This window comes from Myxine glutinosa, chromosome 1 (genome assembly GCF_964187855.1).
Source record: "Myxine glutinosa chromosome 1, kmMyxGlut1.1, whole genome shotgun sequence".
Lineage (NCBI taxonomy): Eukaryota > Metazoa > Chordata > Myxini > Myxiniformes > Myxinidae > Myxine > Myxine glutinosa.
The window spans coordinates 43724982-43740462 of NC_136261.1; the positions used below are offsets into that span (position 1 = coordinate 43724982).

Below are 15481 nucleotides of genomic sequence, written 5' to 3' on the forward strand. Positions count from 1 at the left end.
TTTGGTCAGAGAACACATAAACTACCACTATTTCATCAGAATCTGTAACTTAAAAAAAAAAAATTTTTTTGTCATTAATCGAATAATTAAATAATTAATCGATTAATTGATTAATTAATAAATCAAAAATATCCTTTGCAGCCAAATCACCTGGTCATTGGCATGTCCAAATATCAGCTTCCTAACTCAAAAGGTGCCTGAGTTAATAATGGTCAGAAGATAAATGAAATTTAATTAATTAAATAAGTACTTAATTAAACGCTAATAATTAAATAACTCCTCAATTAATTGATTATTCAAAAAACAAAAAATACCGTATTTGACAAAGGACTTGCTCACTACTGTGCCGAAATTTCAGCTTCCTAGCTCAAAGGATGGCTGAGATATCGTCCGGACAACCAAGAAAACAAGAAAACAAACAAGAAACCAGAGTGAAAACTGAGTACTCTCTTTCAGCGTGCGTCACTGCCGAGCCCCCTTCGGTGCCCGGCAATGACGATTTGCAATGCCTGGAGGTGGCATAGGAAAGGAGCGGTGTACAACAAGTACACATACATTCAAAGTACACCGCCCCATGCCAAATAATTAAATATGCTGCAGCGCGGCATTGCCGGGGCGCCTCCGGCGCCCGGCAATACCGCAGTGCAGCTCATTGAGGCTGCATTGGGAGGGAGAGGTGTACACTAATTGATTGATTAATTGTATAATTAAAATCAATAAAAGATTATCACAAAATATTTTCATAATCAATTGGCTAATCGCATAACTAAACCAGTAGTGCTTCATCCGAAGATGAATCTTTTAGAAATTTAATTAAATAAGTCATTTATAAAAAATTAAATAATTAATTGATTACTCAATAAATAATTAATCGATTAATCAATAAATACTTAATAGATGAAATGATTAATCAATAAATCAAAAATATCCTTGATAGCCACATCACTTGGTCACTCATGTCCAAATATTAGCTTCCCAGCTCAAAAGGTGCCTGAGATATTGGCCAAATGAGAAAGAAAATAAATAAATGATTAATAATGAAAATAAATAAATAATAATCATAAAAAAATTAAATTATTAATCAATTTGGTCAGAGAACACATAAACTACCACTATTTCATCAGAATCTGTAACTTAAAAAAAAAAAATTTTTTTGTCATTAATCGAATAATTAAATAATTAATCGATTAATTGATTAATTAATAAATCAAAAATATCCTTTGCAGCCAAATCACCTGGTCATTGGCATGTCCAAATATCAGCTTCCTAACTCAAAAGGTGCCTGAGTTAATAATGGTCAGAAGATAAATGAAATTTAATTAATTAAATAAGTACTTAATTAAACGCTAATAATTAAATAACTCCTCAATTAATTGATTATTCAAAAAACAAAAAATACCGTATTTGACAAAGGACTTGCTCACTACTGTGCCGAAATTTCAGCTTCCTAGCTCAAAGGATGGCTGAGATATCGTCCGGACAACCAAGAAAACAAGAAAAGAAACCAGAGTGAAAACTGAGTACTCTCTTTCAGCGTGCGTCACTGCCGAGCCCCCTTCGGTGCCCGGCAATGACGATTTGCAATGCCTGGAGGTGGCATAGGAAAGGAGCGGTGTACAACAAGTACACATACATTCAAAGTACACCGCCCCATGCCAAAGAATTAAATATGCTGCAGCGCGGCATTGCCGGGGCGCCTCTGGCGCCCGGCAATACCGCAGTGCAGCTACTTGAGGCTGCATTGGGAGGGAGAGGTGTACACTAATTGATTGATTAATTGTATAATGAAAATCAATAAAAGATTATCACAAAATATTTTCTTAATCAATTGGCTAATAGCATAACTAAACCACTAGTGCTTCATCCGAAAATGTATCTTTTAGAAATTTAATTAAATAACTCATTAATAAAAAATTAAATAATTAATTGATTACTCAATAAATAATTATTCGATTAATCAATAAATAATTAATCGATGAAATGATTAATCAATAAATCAAAAATATCCTTGATAGCCACATCACTTGGTCACTGTCATGTCCAAATATTAGCTTCCCAGCTCAAAAGGTGCCCGAGATATTGGCCAAATGAGAAAGAAAATAAATAATTGATTAATAATGAAAATAAATAAATAATAATCATGAAAAAATTAAATTAATAATCAATTCAGTCACAGAACACATAAACCACCACCATTTCATCAGAATCTGTAACTTTAAAAAAAAAAAAATTGTCATTAATTGAATAATTAAATAATTAATCGATTAATTGATTAATTAATAAATCTAAAATAGCCTTTGCAGCCAAATCACCTGGTCATTGGCATGTCCAAATATCAGCTTCTAAACTCAAAAGGTGCCTGAGTTAATGATCAGAAGAGAAAGGAAATTTGATTAATTAAATAAGTACTTAATTAATCGCTAATAATTAAATAACTCCTCAATTAATTGATTATTCAAAAAACAAAAAATACCGTTTTTGACAGAGGACTTGCTCACTACTGTGCCAAAATTTCAGCTTCCTAGATCAAAGGATGGCTGAGATATCGCCCGGACAAACAAACAAGAAAACAAGTACACATACATTCAAAGTACACCGCCCCACGCCAAATAATTAAATACGCTGCAGCGCGGCATTGCCGGGGCGCCTCCGGCGCCCGGCAATACCGCAGTGCAGCTCAATGAGGCTGCATTGGGAGGGAGAGGTGTACACTAATTGATTGATTAATTGTATAATTAAAATCAATAAAAGATTATCACAAAATATTTTCATAATCAATTGGCTAATCGCATAACTAAACCACTAGTGCTTCATCCGAAGATGTATCTTTTAGAAATTTTATTAAATAAGTCATTTATAAAAAATTAAATAATTAATTGATTACTCAATAAATAATTAATCGATTAATCAATAAATAATTAATAGATGAAATGATTCATCAATAAATCAAAAATATCCTTGATAGCCACATCACTTGGTCACTCATGTCCAAATATTAGCTTCCCAGCTCAAAAGGTGCCTGAGATATTGGCCAAATGAGAAAGAAAATAAATAAATGATTAATAATGAAAATAAATAAATAATAATCATTAAAAAATTTAATTATTAATCAATTTGGTCAGAGAACACATAAACTACCACTATTTCATCAGAATCTGTAACTTAAAAAAAAAATTTTTTTTGTCATTAATCGAATAATTAAATAATTAATCGATTAATTGATTAATTAATAAATCAAAAATATCTTTTGCAGCCAAATCACCTGGTCATTGGCATGTCCAAATATCAGCTTCCTAACTCAAAAGGTGCCTGAGTTAATGGTCAGAAGAGAAAGGAAATTTGATTAATTAAATAAGTACTTAATTAATCGCTAATAATTAAATAACTCCTCAATTTATTGATTAATCAAAAAAAAAAAATACCGTTTTTGACAAAGGACTTGCTCACTACTGTGCCGAAATTTCAGCTTCCTAGCTCAAAGGATGGCTGAGATATCGTCCGGACAAACAAACAAGAAAATAAACAAGAAAACAAGAAAACAAGAAAGAAACCAGAGTGAAAACTGAGTACTCTCTTTCAGCGTGCGTCACTGCCGAGCCCCCTTTGGTGCCCGGCAATGACGATTTGCAATGCCTGGAGATGGCATAGGAAAGGAGCGGTGTACAACAAGTACACATACATTCAAAGTACACCGCCCCATGCCAAATAATTAAATATGCTGCAGCGCGGCATTGCCGGGGCGCCTCCGGCGCCCGGCAATACCGCAGTGCAGCTCATTGAGACTGCATTGGGAGGGAGAGGTGTACACTAATTGATTGATTAATTGTATAATTAAAATCAATAAAAGATTATCACAAAATATTTTCATAATCAATTGGCTAATCACATAACTAAACCACTAGTGCTTTATCCGAAGATGTATCTTTTAGAAATTTAATTAAATAAATCATTTATAAAAAATTAAATAATTAATTGATTACTCAATAAATAATTAATCGATTAATCAATAAATAATTAATAGATGAAATGATTAATCAATAAATCAAAAATATCCTTGATAGCCACATCACTTGGTCACTCATGCCCAAATATTAGCTTCCCAGCTCAAAAGGTGCCTGAGATATTGGCCAAATGAGAAAGAAAATAAATAAATGATTAATAATGAAAATAAATAAATAATAATCATAAAAAAATTAAATTATTAATCAATTTGGTCAGAGAACACATAAACTACCACTATTTCATCAGAATCTGTAACTTTAAAAAAAAAAATTTGTTTGTCATTAATCGAATAATTAAATAATTAATCGATTAATTGATGAATTAATAAATCAAAAATATCCTTTGCAGCCAAACCACCTGGTCATTGGCATGTCCAAATATCAGCTTCCTAACTCAAAAGGTGCCTGAGTTAATGGTCAGAAGAGAAAGGAAATTTGATTAATTAAATAAGTACTTAATTAATCGCTAATAATTAAATAACTCCTCAATTTATTGATTAATCAAAAAACAAAAAATACCGTTTTTGAAAAAGGACTTGCTCACTATTGTGCCGAAATTTCAGCTTCCTAGCTCAAAGGATGGCTGAGATATCGCCCGGACAAACAAACAAGAAAACAAACAAGTACACATACATTCAAAGTACACCGCCCCCATGCCAAATAATTAAATATCCTACAGCGCGGCATTGCCGGGGCGCCTCTGGCGCCCGGCAATACCACAGTGCAGCTCATTGAGGCTGCATTGGGAGGGAGAGGTGTACACTAATTGATTGATTAATTGTATAATTAAAATCAATAAAAGATTATCACAAAATATTTTCATAATCAATTGGCTAATAGCATAACTAAACCACTAGTGCTTCATCCGAAGATGTATCTTTCAGAAATTTAATTAAATAAGTCATTAATAAAAAATTAAATAATTAATTGATTAATCAATCAATAATTCATCGATTAAATGATTAATCAATAAACCAAAAATATCCTTGACAAGTACACATACATTCAAAGTACACCGCCCCCTTGCCAAATAATTAAATATCCTACAGCGCGGCATTGCCGGGGCGCCTCTGGCGCCCGGCAATACCACAGTGCAGCTCATTGAGGCTGCATTGGGAGGGAGAGGTGTACACTAATTGATTGATTAATTGTATAATTAAAATCAATAAAAGATTATCACAAAATATTTTCATAATCAATTGGCTAATCACATAACTAAACCACTAGTGCTTTATCCGAAGATGTATCTTTTAGAAATTTAATTAAATAAATCATTTATAAAAAATTAAATAATTAATTGATTACTCAATAAATAATTAATCGATTAATCAATAAATAATTAATAGATGAAATGATTAATCAATAAATCAAAAATATCCTTGATAGCCACATCACTTGGTCACTCATGCCCAAATATTAGCTTCCCAGCTCAAAAGGTGCCTGAGATATTGGCCAAATGAGAAAGAAAATAAATAAATGATTAATAATGAAAATAAATAAATAATAATCATAAAAAATTAAATTATTAATCAATTTGGTCAGAGAACACATAAACTACCACTATTTCATCAGAATCTGTAACTTTAAAAAAAAAAATTTGTTTGTCATTAATCGAATAATTAAATAATTAATCGATTAATTGATGAATTAATAAATCAAAAATATCCTTTGCAGCCAAACCACCTGGTCATTGGCATGTCCAAATATCAGCTTCCTAACTCAAAAGGTGCCTGAGTTAATGGTCAGAAGAGAAAGGAAATTTGATTAATTAAATAAGTACTTAATTAATCGCTAATAATTAAATAACTCCTCAATTTATTGATTAATCAAAAAACAAAAAATACCGTTTTTGAAAAAGGACTTGCTCACTATTGTGCCGAAATTTCAGCTTCCTAGCTCAAAGGATGGCTGAGATATCGCCCGGACAAACAAACAAGAAAACAAACAAGTACACATACATTCAAAGTACACCGCCCCCATGCCAAATAATTAAATATCCTACAGCGCGGCATTGCCGGGGCGCCTCTGGCGCCCGGCAATACCACAGTGCAGCTCATTGAGGCTGCATTGGGAGGGAGAGGTGTACACTAATTGATTGATTAATTGTATAATTAAAATCAATAAAAGATTATCACAAAATATTTTCATAATCAATTGGCTAATAGCATAACTAAACCACTAGTGCTTCATCCGAAGATGTATCTTTCAGAAATTTAATTAAATAAGTCATTAATAAAAAATTAAATAATTAATTGATTAATCAATCAATAATTAATCGATTAAATGATTAATCAATAAACCAAAAATATCCTTGACAAGTACACATACATTCAAAGTACACCGCCCCCTTGCCAAATAATTAAATATCCTACAGCGCGGCATTGCCGGGGCGCCTCTGGCGCCCGGCAATACCGCAGTGCAGCTCATAGAGGCTGCATTGGGAGGGAGAGGTGTACACTAATTGATTGATTAATTGTATAATTAAAATCAATAAAAGATTATCACGAAATATTTTCATAATCAATTGGCTAATAGCATACCTAAAGCACTCGTGCTTCATCCGAAGATGTATCTTTTAGAAATTAATTAAATAAGTCATTTATAAAAAATTAAATAATTAATTGATTACTCAATAAATAATTAATCGATTAATCAATAAATAATTAATAGATGAAATGATTAATCAATAAATCAAAAATATCCTTGAGAGCCACATCACTTGGTCACTCATGTCCAAATATTAGCTTCCCAGCTCAAAAGGTGCCTGAGATATTGGCCAAATGAGAAAGAAAATAAATAAATGATTAATAATGAAAATAAATAAATAATCATCATAAAAAAATTAAATTATTAATCAATTTGGTCAGAGAACACATAAACTACCACTATTTCATCAGAATCTGTAACTTTAAAAAAAAAAAATTTTTTGTCATTAATCGAATAATTAAATAATTAATCGATTAATTGATTAATTAATAAATCAAAAATATCCTTTGCAGCCAAATCACCTGGTCATTGGCATGTCCAAATATCAGCTTCCTAACTCAAAAGGTGCCTGAGTTAATGGTCAGAAGAGAAAGGAAATTTGATTAATTAAATAAGTACTTAATTATAAATAAAAAAAATAACCACCTTTAGAGGCCATTTTTCCCCGCAAGCGGGGGTTGGCCTTTTTCGGGAACCGTGGTTGTTGTTGTTTTTCGGTCCCCTTTTTGAAGCAATGTTTTACGGCCGGATGCCCTTCCTGACGCCAGCCCTTTTTGCCGCCTTTAACGACAAACAGGGAATTACCAGTGAACTGGTACTCAATTAGCCGACCTCGGAAGGATGACAGGCTGAGTCAACCCCCCTGGCGTTAATTCAGCGATCGACCGGGATTCGAACCCAGGATCCTAGGATCCTAAGCTGGCACCCTAGCCGCTAGCCCAACACCAGGGTTCTAAATAAGTACTTAATTATATAATATAAAATAACCACCTTTAGAGGCCATTTTTCCCCGCAAAGCGGGGGTTGGCCTTTTTCGGGAACCGTGGTTGTTGTTGTTTTTCGGTCCCCTTTTTGAAGCAATGTTTTACAGCCGGATGCCCTTCCTGACGCCAACCCTTTTTGCCGCCTTTAACGACAAACAGGGAATTACCAGTGAACTGGTACTCAATTAGCCGACCTCGGAAGGATGACAGGCTGAGTCAACCCCCCTGGCGTTAATTCAGCAATCGACCGGGATTCGAACCCAGGATCCTAGGATCCTAAGCCGGCACCCTATCCACTAGCCCAACACCAGGGATGGCAGAGGGGGCAGAGGCAGTTTGGCAGATGGCAGAGGGGGGGGGGGGGGGGAGAGGGGTGTGTTTGTATTTGTGTTTGTGTCTGTGTGTGTGTGTGTGTGTGTCGGGGGTTGCAGTATTTGATGGCAGAGCTTCGATAGGCTTTAGAAGCATATTCTTGGAAAATCGCCAACCCACCCCATGGTGAAGGGAATCGATCCATGGATGCGTTTTTAGCTCCGTTACCGTCATCAGTGTGGAGTGGAAACTGGCAGATCATCCCATCACACGAGTAGTAGTAAATAAGTACTTAACTAATCGCTAATAATTAAATAACTCCTCAATTTATTGATTAATCAAAAAAAAAAATACCGTTTTTGACAAAGGACTTGCTCACTATTGTGCCGAAATTTCAGCTTCCTAGCTTAAAGGATGGCTGAGATATCGTCCGGACAAACAAACAAGAAAGAAAGCAAGAAAGCAAGAAAGCAAGAAAGAAAACAAGAAAGAAACCAGAGTGAAAACTGAGTACTCTCTTTCAGCGTGCGTCACTGCCGAGCCCCCTTTGGTGCCTGGCAATGACGATTTGCAATGCCTGGAGATGGCATAGGAAAGGAGCGGTGTACAACAAGAAAACAACCAGAGTGAAAACTGAGTACTTTCTTTCAGCGTGCGTCACTGCCGAGCCCCCTTCGGTGCCCAGCAATGACGATTTGCAATGCCTGGAGATGGCATAGGAAAGGAGCGGTGTACAACAAGAAAGCAAGAAAACAAACAAACAAACAAACAACCAGAGTGAAAACTGAGTACTCCCTTTCAGCATGCGTCACTGCCAAGCCCCCTTCGGTGCCCGGCAATGACGATTTGCAATGCCTGGAGATGGCATAGGAAAGGTGCGGTGTACAATACAATCAAAATACAGTGCATTCAGAAAGTATTCAGACCCCTTCACTTTTTTCACATTTTGTTATGTTGCAGTCTGATACTGGAATCGTTTAAATTAATTTTTTCCCTCATCAATCTACACTCAATACCCCATAATGACAAAGAGAAAACAGGATTTTAGAAAGTTTTGCAAATTTATTAAAAAGAAAAAACTGAAATATCACATTGACATAAGTATTCAGACCCTTTGCTATGACACTTGAAATTTATCTCAGGTGCCTCCCATTTCTCTTGATCATCTTTGAGATGTTTCTACACCTTGATTGGAATCCACCTGTGGTAAATTCAATTGATTGGACATGATTTGGAAAGCCACACACCTGTCTATGTAAGGTCTCACAGCTGACAATGAATATCAGAGCAAAAACCAAGCCATGAGGTGGAAGGAACTGCCTGCAGAGCTCAGAGACGGGATTGTGTCGAGGCTCACATTTGGGGAAGCCTACCAAAAAATTTCTGCTGCATTGAAGGTTCCCAAGAGCACAGTGGCCTCCATAATTCTTAAATGGAAGAAGTTTGGAAAAACCAGGACTCTTCCTAAAGCTGGCCGCCCGGCCAAACTGAGCAATCGGGGCAGAAGGGCCTTGGTAAGAGAGGTGACCAAGAACCCGATGGTCACTCTGGCTGAGCTCCAGGGATCCTGTGTCGAGATGGGAGAAACTTCCAGAAGGACAACCATCACTGCAACACTCCACCGATCTGGGCTTTATGGCAGAGTAGCCAGACGGAAACCTCTCCTCAGTGAAAGACACATGAAAGCCCGCTTGGAGCTTCCAAAAAAGCACCGAAAGGACTCTCAGACTGTGAGAAACAAGATTCTGTGGTCTGATGAAACCAAGAGTGAACTGTTTGGCCTCAATTCTAAGCGTCATGTCTGGAGGAAACCAGGCACCGCTCATCACCTGCCCAATACCATCCCAATGGTGAAGCATGGTGGTTGGTGGTAGCAGCATCATGCTGTGGGGGTGTTTTTCAGCAGCAGGGACTGGGGGACTGGTCAGGGTTGCGGGAACAATGAACGGAGCAAAGTACAGAGATATCCTTCATGAAAACCTGAAACAGAGCGCTCAGGACCTCAGACTGGGTCGAAGGTTCACCTTCCAACAGGACAATGACCCGAAGCACACAGCCAAGACAACGCAGGAGTGGTTTAGGGACAACTCTGTGAAGGTCCTTGAGTGGCCCAGCCAGAGCCCTGACTTGAACCCAATGGAACATCTCTGGAGAGACCTGAAAATGGTTGTCCACCGACGGTCCCCATCCAACCTGACAGAGCTTGAGAGGATCTGCAGAGAAGAATGGCAGAAAATCCCGAAATCCAGGTGTGCAAAGCTTGTCGCGTCATACCCAAGAAGACTCGAGGCTGTAATCGCTGCCAAAGGTGCTTCAACTAAGTACTGAGTTAAGGGTCTGAATACTTATGTCAATGTAATATTTCAGTTTTTTCTTTTTAAAAATTTGCAAAACTTTCTAAAATCCTGTTTTCTCTTTGTCATTATGGGGTATTGAGTGCAGATTGATGAGGGGAAAAATGAATTTAAACGATTTCAGCATAAGGCTGCAACATAACAAAATGTGAAAAAAGTGAAGGGGTCTGAATACTTTCTGAATGTACTGTAAGGTGTAAAATAAAAATAAAACGAGTCAGGAGACGACGATGGTTCACGAGCGAGTGGTATTCAATGACAAAGGACGGACTGTAACCGAAACAGGCCCGGACTGGGGGGTCGGGGGCCCACATGGCAGGTGTTGGCCCCCGACATGCGGTGTACATGCCTATTTACAAAGGGCCCCAATGCGCTGCGTGCGCAGGCTTTTAAGAGCCAGCTGTACGTAATTGTGTGTGGTGCTGGCCTGGAAATGTCAAAACGAAGGTTACTGACCTTGAAATGAGATATAAAATAATGTATAATCAGTTATGAGGTTAGTTAGCTACACAATACCGAAAATTCGGTTCGATTCCGACAACTTTGAAAATTTGACCTTTGTGACCTTCAAAGGTCAAAGGTTGAAGATTCTGAAATTTGTTGGTAAACTTGTATTTCATTATGTATGTGATAATATAAGATCATGTACGACATTTCACCCTATCGGGAAGCGAACAATGTAAAACCATCAAAAATTGACTTTTCTAAATTTCGTGACCTTGTGACCTTGACCTTGGGGCGGAAATGAAAAATCGACCTCCGTGGGGCTAGACACATGACATTGGCCGAACCAAATACCGAAACCCCTGTCAGATTCCACCAACTCACTCGGAGAAGATGTAGCTTGAACTTGATTACCCCCTAAAAAGACATCTTTTTCGGGTGTCGCTCCGCCGACAATGGGCGCAATACGCCCACTCTAGGCAGGACACAACTAGATCATGATATCATCCTCCCACCCAAGTTTCATCAAGATCGGATGATATCATCGGGTAGTTATGCTGCGGACAGACAGACAGACAGACATCACACAGACAGACACACACCCATGACGAATATAGTGGTCACCCTGTTTGATAACTCGTGAACCAATATATCATTTTTTAATAAGCATATACAATACAATCATGATGGGTGCGCAAAACTCAACAAAGCACAAAGGATTATGCACACAAAGCTATGGATTACGTTCGATTAATTATTTGCAATAAGGGAATGGGAAACAATAATAGGTCAAAATGGGATTCTAGAAATGAACAGGTCAAAACATTAGGTGGGATTTCTGCCTTCCTTCCTTCCTTCCTTCTGTGCAAGTGCTGCTTCATCAGGATGAAGATTACTGCGGGTGTTGCATAGGCATTAGGCAGTATAGATATATATATATATAGATCATATAGATAACATGTAATTGTTTCTATACGGGCAATCATTTGACTCGGGTCACTTACAGCTGTTTACATTGTGTCCAACTTTGGCACTGTTTTGTCTTTGAACCCAATAGACATGAAATTATATCACTGAGCTATCTTTGGAGGTCAGATGTACGCACGAGTTTACAGCTCATTCCTGTTGTGTGGCATTTCTTGTAAGAGGAAGAGTTTTGTTTTTATTTTTTTGGAACTACAGCACATTACAGGCGTATTATGACGTACTCATCCAGCCACAGTTCTCATATTCCAACACAAATGGCCCCAGCGTTTATACGGCACTTAAGTTTTACATTTGCAACAAAGCATCTACGAGTGAGTTTTGACGCCATGGCCGAGCTGTTATAGTGCTGCGTTTGGTATACACATGCATAATGGCTCCACAATGAGTTTGAGTTCCAGGTATATTCCTTGCCTGCTGTTACAGGAGTGGAGTATCAATCGGCTTACGTTTGAGTACGATTCCGAGCCTTTTGGGAGGGAACGGGACGCCGCTATCAATAAGCTGACCTCGAAAGCTGGCGTGGAAGTGCATGTGCAGATCTCACACACCCTCTATGATCTGGACAAGTGAGCTTGCATTTTTCTAGTTTGTCATCCGGAAAATATGTGTGGAAAATATACAGTCACGTGAAAAAGTAAGTCCACCCCATGTAAAGTTTTGACTTTTTCAACGTATTTCAACATACAGCTATTTGATCTTCATTTCAACAATATTGATAGATAAAGGTGATATAATATAACAAATATCATGAAACATTTACATTTTGTAGTCCATTGTATATTTAAATAAACATAAATGCAAATTTAACATGTGGAAAAATTAAGTGCACCCTTGGCTCTAATAGGTGGTATTGCCCCCTTTGGCAGAAACAACCAAGTAGGCGTTTCTTATAACTGTGTACCAGTCTCTGACATCGACTGGGAGAAATTTTTGCTCACTCCTCCATGCAGAATTCTTTCAGCTGTGCGATGTTTGAGGGGTTTCTTGCATGCACAGCTCGTTTCAAATCCCCCCACAACATCTCGATGGGATTTAGATCCGGGCTTTGACTTGGCCATTCCAGAACCCGCCATTTCTTTCTTTTCAGCCATTCCTTGGTGGATTTACTGGTATGTTTAGGGTCATTGTCATGTTGCAAAGTCCACCTTATGTTGAGCTTCAACTTTCCGACAGATGACCTCACATTATCCTCAAGCACCCTCTGGTACAATGAAAAATTCATAGTGGATTCTATGATTGTGAGCTGCCCAGGCCCTGATGCAGCAAAGCTGCCCCAAACCATAATATTTCCACCACCATGCTTTACAGTTGGTATCAGGTTCTTGTGCTCAAATGCTGTCTTTTGTTTTCGCCAAACATGTCTTCTGGTACTGTGGCCAAATAGCTCTACCTTTGACTCATCTGTCCAGAGCACATTGTTCCAGAAGTGCTGGTCTTTGCCTCAGTGTTCATTGGGAAACTTTAGTCTTGCCCTGATGTTCTTTCTGGACAGCAAACGTTTCCTCTTGGCACACCTCCCATGGAGATCAAATTTGTGCAGCCTCTTTCTCATGGTAGACTCGTGCACTTTGACATCAACAGTGGCAAGAGCTACCTGTAGGTCCCATGATGACATTCTGGGGTTCTTGGAGCCTTCTTTCAGCATCTTGCGGTCTGCTCTCAGGCTGAACTTGCTGGGGCGGCCTGGCCTGAAGAAGTTGGCAGTTGTTTGGAATCTTCTCCACTTGTAGATGATCTTCTGGACCGTCGAAGGATTGATTTCAAATTGTTTGGAGATCTTTCTAAATCCCTTCCCAGACTCGTAGGCATTTATAACCTTCTTTCTGAAGGCCCCAGAGAGCTCTTTTGATCTAGGCATGGTGACGCCGCACACTTCAACAACAAAGAGCAAACCAAACTAAATGTCTGAGGTTTAAATAAGACAGGTTCCTCCAAGATCCTCTCTAATGGTGTTCTAATCATTTGCATCTGAGCTGGTGCACCTGATTCTAATTTTAGGTATTTGAAGGAGTGATAAATGTAGGGGTGTACTTACTTTTTCTACATGCGAAATTTGCATTTATGTTTATTTAAATTATACAATGGACTACAAAATGTAAATGTTTCATGATATTTGTTGTATTATATCACCTTTATCTATCAATATTGTTGAAATGAAGATCAAATAGCTGTATGTTGAAATATGTTGAAAAAGTCAAAACTTTACATGCGGTGTACTTACTCTTTTTCGTGTGTGTGTGTGTGTGTGTGTGTGTGTATGTGTGTGTGTGTGTGTGTGTGTGTGTGTGTGTGTGTGTGTGTGTGTGTGTGTGTGTGTGTGTGTGTGTGTGTGTGTGTGTGTGTGTGTGTGTGTGTGTGTGTGTGTGTGTGTGTGTGTGTGTGTGTGTGTAAATATATTGTTTTTTTTTTGTTTGTTTGTTTGTTTTTCCCCCTTTATACATATATATACTGAAACGCAAAAGAAACTTACCACCTTTGAAGCCTTTAAATATCAACAATAACACTGCGTGTAGTAAATGTGTGAACTTATTTGCGAACAATAGTGTCCTCACTGTCAGACAAAACGGTCACGGATGGTCACTTGAACCTTCAATGGTCACTTCATAGCACAGCTGTTGAACAGCCGTTTTGACTGTCAGTGATTATCCAAGGGGTACGGGATGATTTTAATGAGCTGCACGTGATGTCTTGATATTGGCTTTAAAAAGGCCAGTGCAAAATGGGCATTTTGACCGAAAAATTTGACCATTTTGACCAACTTCAAAAAGAACGAAAACGCAAAAGAAACTTACCACTTGTTTGAAATGTAATAAAATTGTAACAGTTCAAAATAAAACAAACCAACAATTGCTAATTGAAACATTGGCATTTTATTGATGACATGTCAAGTTTTTGACCAAGATACACCATCTCATCAGTTTGTTCTACAGTACAGAACAGCACAGGGTGCAATGTCAGTCCCCTTTCAATAGCGTGTGGCCACCATTGTTTTGGATACAGGCAGTGCATCATTGGCGTATACTGCCTACCAGTCTTTGGATGGATTGCTGCTGGATTCTGTCCCACTCAGTCCTCAATGTCTGAAGCAGCTCTGCCCATGTCCTGGCCCTGCCAACTACGCGTCTCCCAAGCTCATCCCACAGGTGCTCGATGGGATTCAGGTCAGGGGAGAGCGCAGGCCACTGCATGGTGTTGATGTTCTCACCTTGGAGAAATGCAGTGGTAAAGCGAGCAGCATGGGGACGAGCGTTGTCATGCTGAAAGGTTCTCAGTTCTGGGTGGTCTAGCAGGAATGGCAGCAGATGAGGTCGCAGGATGTTATCCACATACCGCTGGGCGTTAAGATTCCCATCCACAACCACCAGTGGCGTCCTGTATCGGCCTGATATGGCGGCCCACACCATCACACTTGGGCCACCCCACCTGTTGGCTTGACGCACGCAACAATCGGCATATCGCTCGCCAGTTCTTCTCCAGACACGCTCACGCCCATCAGGACTGTCCACACAGAACCTTGACTCATCGCTGAAAGCGACCTCGTTCCACTGCGCCAAGGTCCACCGCTGATGCTGCTGGCACCATGTCTGTCGGTTGGGCCGATGGGCAGCCGTCATCACGGGGCCTCTGTATGGTCTTCTGGCAGTCAGGCCATAGTCATGCAGTCGTCTTCGTGCAGTATCATTGGAGATCCGTGGGTTTGCACGCCCCGGAGTTTCTGCCGCAGTGCGGGATGCTGGACGGAATCGATCCCGCAGGTGACTTCGGACCATCTGCCTGTCCTGCCTTGCAGTGGTGACTCTTGGCCTCCCTGATCGAGGTCTGTCATCTGCAGAGTTGTGGAGGGTGTCTCTGTCCACCAGGGCCGATATCGTCTGGTGTGAACAGCCAAGGCGACGTGCCACCTCACGGTAGC

General features: G+C 38.9%; 1 protein-coding gene across 4 annotated transcripts in view; it reads left to right on the plus strand.

Annotated features, from left to right (window-relative positions):
- The window catches only part of LOC137423255 (cryptochrome-1), a 48743-nt gene that overhangs the window by 16700 nt on the left and 16562 nt on the right, over window positions 1-15481 (plus strand). For all 4 annotated transcript variants that reach the window (XM_068110196.2, XM_068110206.2, XM_078771143.1 and 1 more), the window contains one exon: window positions 11992-12134. In XM_068110196.2, coding sequence (XP_067966297.2) covers window positions 11992-12134 — 143 coding nt within the window. The remainder of the gene's footprint in view (window positions 1-11991; window positions 12135-15481) is intronic.